At 58.6% G+C, this 7,406-nt stretch overlaps 1 protein-coding gene across 1 annotated transcript; it reads right to left on the reverse strand.

The window, feature by feature from the left end:
* Window positions 1–244: 244 nt before the first annotated feature.
* LOC311532149 (ring finger protein-like) lies at window positions 245–2,417 on the reverse strand. The gene has a single exon (XM_084650366.1). It carries the CDS (start codon window positions 2,330–2,332, stop codon window positions 1,313–1,315), a length of 1,020 nt encoding a protein of 339 aa, XP_084506492.1. The 5' UTR covers window positions 2,333–2,417; the 3' UTR covers window positions 245–1,312.
* Between the last annotated feature and the right edge of the window lie 4,989 nt (window positions 2,418–7,406).

Here is a 7,406-nt window from a genome sequence, read left to right on the forward strand (position 1 = left end):
AATTCAGTATGGTGGGCAGTGGCTGGGAAGCAGGAGCTGGTACTAAGGAAGACCAGAGCAGGGATAGAGGGGGCTGTAGGGTAGGAGGAAGGGGCAGTGGTGGGGGGAGGGGGAGGAACCCAAACTGGGCTGTGGATGAGGAGCACAGGGAAAGCTTGCAGAGCACCCACCCCTGTGCTGCCAACTGCAGCCAGTCCCTTCTGTCGCACTCACGGGCTCTGCACTCAGACAGATGCTTCTCAAGTCAATCGTTTGTATTTTCACAGTCTGAGCTTGAGGAAACAGAATCTTTTGACTGAACAAGAGAGGAAACCAGGCACGAACCACCCCTGGCCAGCCCAGCCCTGCCTTGCCGTGAGCTCAGTGCGTCTGCCCCACCTCTGCTCCCATGACACTGACTGATGTGGGCGGGCTGCAGGAGCATGGTACTGTTTGCCCTGGGTCACAGCTTAAACTCTGCGTTGGGACTGGCTGGCCCCGTGGCCTCCATTTCTGCTCTAGATTTGTCAGAGCTTGGCACCTCCTGCCTTTAGCGCATGTCTGGACCCTTTTGTGAGCAGAGAATCCCTGCCCCTCTCCCTGTGCACGGGCACTGGCATGGAGTGCCCAGGGGGGCCCTGCTGGTCCTCTACTTCCTTTTATTTAATACTTCCTTTTATTTAAAACAAACAAAAGGAAGTATTTCTTCACACAATGCACAGTCAACCTGTGGAACTCCTTGCCAGAGGATGTTGTGAAGGCCAAGACCATAACAGGGTTCAAAAAAGAACTAGATACATTCATGGAGGATAGGTCCATCCATGGCTATTAGCCAGGATGGGCAGGGATGGCGTCCCTAGCTTGTTTGCCAGAAGCTGGGAATGGGCGACAGGGGATGGATCACTTGATGATTCCCTGTCCTGTTCATTCCCTCTGGGGCACCTGGCATTGGCCACTGTCGAAAGGCGGGACACTGGACTAGATGGACCCTTGGTCTGACCCAGTGTGGCCCTTCTTATGATCTTAGCAGCAGCTGTGGCAGAAGCCCAACCCGGCTGGAAGGGCTTTCCCTGCAGCCCAAAGGGGCAAACTGAGGCAGGGCTAATGAGGCCTTGCCACTGAGCCCAGCTGTCTCTCCTGGCCGGCAGAGCGGGCCTGAGCACGGGGATGCTGGCCAGGACACCAGGGCTCTCCCCGGGGCTGAACACCTGCGACTTAGCCCTCCTGAGGGGGGTAGGAACACCCCCAGGGCCGCCCCCTCCGAGCCCCGCGCCTGCACCGATCGCTCCCCGCGCTCTGGCCTGGCTGCAGGGGCCCCCCGGGGTGGGGGCGGCTATTTGTCCAGGATGAGGAAGAGCAGCACGAGCAGCCCGATGGGCAGGAAGATGAGCAGCAGGCTGAGCGTCTCCGCCGCCAGCAGCGCGGCCAGCGAGAGCAGGTAGCAGCAGCGGCAGCGGCGCCGCAGGCCGCCCAGGCCGCTGACCAGGCAGGGCGGGTAGCGCAGGCAGGGCAGGCAGCCGAACGTGCGGCTGGTGTGGAAGCGCACCTGGAAGCGGTGCTCCAGGGCCCCGCAGAGCCCGGGCCGCCGGGGCGGCAGGGGGGCCGGCGCGGGCGGCGCCAGCGCGGGGGCCGGCGCGGGCTGGGCGTGCAGCAGCAGCAGCTCCTCCTGCAGCTTGCGGATCTCCCACTCCAGCATGGGCGTCTTCTGGCGGCACAGGGGGCAGCGCACGCGGCCGATGTCGGCGGCGCCGGCCCGCTCCAGGATGGCGCGCAGGCAGTCGCGGCACAGCACGTGGCTGCAGTTGAGCAGGGCCGGCGAGTGCCGCCCGCGGTCGTAGGGCTCCGTGCAGATGGGGCACTCCTCCTCGGCGCTGCCCGCTTCCGGCGCGGCCTGCTCGCCCGCCCCGGCGCGGGCGAGGCTCCGGCTCCGGCTGGGGGTCCTTTCCAGGCGGGGCTGCCCCTGGGGAGCTGCCGGGCTGGGGCTGCTGCCGGCCGCTGGCAGCGGGCTGAGTGGGGCTGACGCCGGGCAGAGGGGCCCCGCTACCAGAGGCGCGGTGCGGGGGCCGCAGGCAGCGGGCGCTTTGCGCTGGTCCAGGAGAGGCTCCCGCGCTCCCTCCTCGCCCCCCAGCTCCGGGGGCCCGCTGGGCGCCTTTCCCGAGGGCCAGGGCGCGGCCCCCGGCCGGGCGCCCCCTTCGCCTCCCCAGGCCGCCGGCTCGCTCTGCCCGGGGCGCTCCGCATCTCCCGCCTGCCCGGCCGCTTGCTGGTCCGCGGCGGCCGCAGGCGGCAGCTCGCCGGGCACGCCGAGGGGCGCCGGGGCGAGGGGCGGCTCTGCCCGCAGGACAGCGGCTGTCATGCCGGTGGCCGATGCAGGGCAGCTGTGGCCGCTCGCTGGCCCGGGACTGCGTCCCACGCGCCGAGAAGCGGAGCCGTCCCGCCCCCGGCTCGGCCACCGCCCCCCCCCGGCCCGGGGCCAGCCTCGCCGCCCGGCTGGTTTGGCGGCTCCACGGCCACGCCTCTGCTCAGCTTTGCTCCCGCCGCCCTTCCCGGAGCTAGCCCCAGCCCCCCGTGGGGCCGCAGCGGCTGGGACCAAGGGGCCCCCCGCTCCCCTGGGCTCGCCCTGCAGCCCGGCTGCTCTCCAGCCCTCGCCCACGGACCACCTGCGCTTGTCCAGGGGGCTGTGACTTCCCCCCCCGCCTACGGCTCCAGCCTCTGGAGCTCTCTGGCTTTGTGTCTGTCCTTGCTGATCTTACAGTCCCGCTGGGCGGCCCCCCTCGCCAGCCTGCCCCTGCCTTCCTCTTCCACATCCTCCATGGAACTAGGTCTGGCTTTGACCTGCCCCCTTCCCCACATTGCAGCCCTCTCCTCTGGGTGCCAGGCCTCAGGCCCCCTCGCAGTGCTCTGCCCACGGGAGGCTGCTGGTCCAGAGGCACCGTCTCCGCCATCACTAACCCTCCTTTAGGTCTCCAGTGCGGCACTTGGCTCCTGTCGCTGGAGTGGGGTGAGTTCTCCTCAGTCACTAGGGAGTTAGCCACGTGGTCTGACAAGCTCTGCCAGGCTGTGCTCTGGGTGCCCTCTGGGATGGGACACCCGTGCTGGAACCATGAATGCTCTGAGGACAGCTCACAGCCCACAGATGCGGCCCAGGGTCCACCCAGCACAGCCAGGGCTGCTGGGGCAGTGATAACAATGAATCAAAGCAAGGACTGATTGTCTCAGGGGCCAGGTGTCCATGTGAAGGGGCAGTTGCTGCAATCACCCCTTTGTCAACAACAGACACGCCAAGGCCTGAGTAGATGTGGAGAGGGGCTCCCCTCTTCAGCCCCAGGTCACCCCTGCAGGATACAGGGGCTCCAGGTCTGTCAAGCCAGCCCTTTTCAGCACTCACACTGGCTAACTGAAGGGGTGGGCAAGAGACCCAACCAACACTTCACTTCCTACAGGCCCTACCTCTAAACCAGCGGTTCTCAAACTGGGTTGGGACCCCAAAGTAGGTCGAGACCCCATTATAATGGGGTCTCCAGGGCTGGTGTTAGACTTGATGGGACCCAGGGCCAAAGCCAAAGCCTGAGCCCCATTGCCTGGGGCCAAAGCCCAAACCCCACCGCCCGGGGCTGAAGCCAAAGCCCTAGGGCTTCAGCCCTGAGTAGCGAGTCTCAGGCTTTGACTTCCCCTCCACTTCCACCCCTGGGCAGTGGGGCTTGGGCTTGGGCTTGGTCTCCCCTGCCCTGGGCAGTGGGGCTCAAGTGGGCTCAGGCTTTGGTCCCTGCTCCTGGGGTCATGTAGTAATTTTTGTTGTCGGAAGGGGGTCGCAATGCAATGAAGTTTGAGAACCTCTGCTCTAAGCAAAACAATACAAGTACAGAGTGATGCAGACCTTGGAGAGGTAACTATCCCTTGTATCTGCTGTCCCTGTGGCCACGGAAGGCCCTGCTGATCCAGGGTGGGAGCCCGCATGGGGATGACATTTTCACTCACTTCCCCTTCCTGCCTGAGAACATGCACACCCTGGCCCAGGGCAGCAGAGAGACCAGCTCAGAGCTCGTCAGGCTCCCAGCCTGGGGTCTGACTCACATCCAGGGAACTAATTACTGTTTACAGGGTGCCTAAGAATTTCAGAGAGCCAGGGGAATGGGAAAGGGCATGGCACCGGAGACACATGGAACCAGGCAACGTGGGGCAGAGGGACAATGGCAAAGGGGCCACAGCCAGAGAAAGCCAGCACCCACCTTGCTGAGTACAAGGCAAGTGTGTTTGCAGGATGCTTGGTAACCCCCTCCCCACTAACACTGGCCCCTACTTCTCCAGCTCTCTGCTAGTGCGGTCTCTAGTTACTGGTGGTAATTGGTGCTGTTTGGACCCGAGAAGGAGAGATTACTTATCTGTACAGTAACTGGAGTTCTTGGAGGTATTTTGTTTCAATGGGTGCTCCATGACAAGATGTGTGAGCATCCGTGCCCTCTCCAGTTCTTGTCAGCAGCACCTGTGGGTCCATGCCTGCATCCTTCCTAGACATCCTCATGCTCCAGCACAAGAGTATAGAGAGAGGGGTGAACCCACCACCACTCCTGCTCCTTCTCAGTCATGAAACCCAGAGGCAGAACTCCAAAGCAGAGAGGGAGGAGGATGGGCAGTGGAGCACCCATAGGGACAAAACACGCTGAAGAACTTCAGCTAAGATAAGTAACCTCTCCTTCTTCCTCGAGTCCCTACGGGTGTTCCACATCAAGAGATTCCCGAGCAGTGCCTCAATATGGAGGAGGGTGCTGAGGAGGTGGTTTCAGTAGAGATTGGAGATCAGCATCGTCAAAGGCCGCAGCTGCCCTGAAAGCAGTCAAGACTGCACAGTGCTTGGAAAACGTGTGCGCATACAACCACGTGATGGCCCTGCAAATGTCTGTGATGGGTATGTTCTCAAGTAGGCCTATGGAGGTGGCTTGAGCCCTAGTGGAATAGACAGTCACCCTAGGGCAGGGGTTCTCAAACTTCATTGCACCACGACCCCCATCTGACAACAAAAATTACTACACAACCCCTGCGCGGGGGGACCGAAGCCTGAGCCCACCCGAGCCCCACCGCCATGGGCATGGGAGCCAAAGCCCAAGTCCCACTGCCCAGGGCCAAAGCTAAAGGCTGAGCCCCTTCGCCCAAGGCCAAAGCCCCACTGCCCAGGCGGGAGGGCCAAAGCCTGAGCCTCGCCACCCAGGGCTCAAGCCCTCGGGCTTTGGCTCTGGCCCTGGGTGGTGTGGCTTGGGCTTTGGCCCTGGGTCCCATCAAGTCTAACGCCAGCCCTGGCGACTCCATTACAATGGGGTCACGACCCACAGTTTGAGAACCGCTGCCCTGGGGGGATGCACCCCAGAAGCTTTGTAATATGCCAAAACGCATCCCAAAACCCATTCTCACAATCTTTGAGTGGAAATCAGTTCTCCCTTCATTTTTTCTGTGAAAGAGAAAATCTGGGAGAAGCACTGAAGAGTCATACTGAGAGAGAAGGCAAGCACTCTATACATGCAGAGTATGAAGAACTTCTAGCAAAGTTATGAATTTAAACTCGCAGGCTCATCTTTTGAAAGTGTTGTTGACACTAAAAATCCTGGACTGAACAGAGACCCTGGATTTATGGCTTATTGCAACAATCTGTAACCCACTAACTGGATGTGGAAGCTGCGGCATGTACATGATCCTGGAGGGGGTACCTGAAAAGAGTTTTGTCTGCACGAAGTGCCGCCGGATAGAGCTGATGGAAGAAAAGATCCGAGGATTGGAGATGCAGGTGGAAACTCTGGTTGAGTTTAGAAGGGGGTTCGAGCGGAGACATGAGGCTGAAGAGAAAAGCTCAGACTTGCAGATGGAAGCAGGACCAAAGAACTCTGAGGGGATATTGCTGGGTGAGGAAAGTGGACAGTGGAAGCATGTGACTAAGAGAACCAGGCAGAGGAAAAGATGGGCTAGTGAAAGAGAAACAGAGCTCAGGAACAGGTTTGTGGAGTTGGAAAATGAAGAAGGGGCAGAGTAGGTGGTCACTGAAGGTGAGAGGGTAAGGAAGAAGAGAAGAGCAGCTAGTCCTATAGGAAGAGGGAAAGAGTCAGTGGAGATAACAACACCAAATATAAGCCCCAGAAGGATATGGGATGGGTTGCAGAGGATTGCAAGGGACAATAGGAATCGAGAGGACTTGCAGCCAGAAGGAACAGGGGATAGACTGGAGAATTGCACCATCACCAGGAAGAGGCAGGTCTATGTGATTGGGGACTCCTTACTGAGAAGAATAGACAGGACTGTAACAAGAGCTGATTCAGAAAACAGAAGAGGATCCTAATGGGAGAGGGAAAGAATCCACTGATTGTCCTTCATGTGGGAACAAATGATATGGCTAGATTCTCGCTGGAACGTATCAAGGGAGACTATGCCAGGCTGGGGAAGATGCTTAAGGAAATCAAGGCTCAGGTGATCTTCAGTGGGATCACCTGATGCGGGGAGGGTGGTAAAGCACTGAAATGCATTACCTAGAGAGGTGGTGGAATCTCCTTCCTTTGAAGTTTTTAAGGTCAGGCTTGACAAAGCCCTGGCTGGGATGATTTAGTTGGGGATTGGTCCTGCTTTGAGCAGGGGGTTGGACTAGATGACCTCCTGAGGTCCCTTCCAATCCTGATATTCTCTGATTCCATCATTCTGCCTGTTCCTAGAGGGCAACAAAGGTGTGACAAGATTATGATGCTCAGATGGCTTAGGCACTGATGCTGTAAGGAGGGCTTTGGGATGTATGGCCACTTGGAAGCACTCATGGAGAGAGGACTGTTCTCTTGGGATGGACTTCATCTGAGTAAGGAGGGAAATAGACTTCTAGGATGGCACAAATGATCAAGAGAGCTTTAAACTAGAAATCCGGGGGAGATGTCCAGGTAATCTCCACGCTGGATTTTAACACTGAGAGGGAAGAAAACAAAATAAGAAACGATAGAGCTGTGGGTAGGAGAATGGACAAAAGGAGGAAGGGTACCATACATACCAGTCTAATAGGTGATACTGGCGGTAGAATGTCTGTGCCTAATCAGGTACAGAATGTGAGTGAGGCCAAACGGCAAAAATGAAGATGTTTGTACACCAATGCGCGGAGCCCAGGTAACAAAATGGAGGAACTAGAGCCAGTGGTGCAGGAAGTGAAACCAGGTATTCTAGGGAGAACAGAAACACGGTGGATTAATAGTCATGACTGGAGTACGGGTATTGAAGGGGATGCGCTGTTTAGGAAAGACAGAAATAAAGGCAAAGGTGGTGGAGTCGCATTGTCTATCAAGGATGAGGTAGACTGTAAAGAAATAAGAAGCGATGGAATGGATAAGACGGAGTCTGTCTGGGCAAAAATCACATTGGGGAAGAAAGCTACTAGGGCCTCCCCTGGGATAGTGCTTGGGGTGGGCTACGGA

Source organism: Lepidochelys olivacea (genome assembly GCF_965140295.1).
Source record: "Lepidochelys olivacea isolate rLepOli2 genome assembly, chromosome: 16".
NCBI classification, from domain to species: Eukaryota; Metazoa; Chordata; order Testudines; family Cheloniidae; genus Lepidochelys; species Lepidochelys olivacea.

What these genes read in the sequence shown, in the direction of transcription:
- LOC311532149 (XM_084650366.1), bottom strand. Translation starts at nt 2,332, where the DNA reads ATGACAGCCGCTGTCCTGCGGGCAGAGCCGCCCCTCGCCCCGGCGCCC.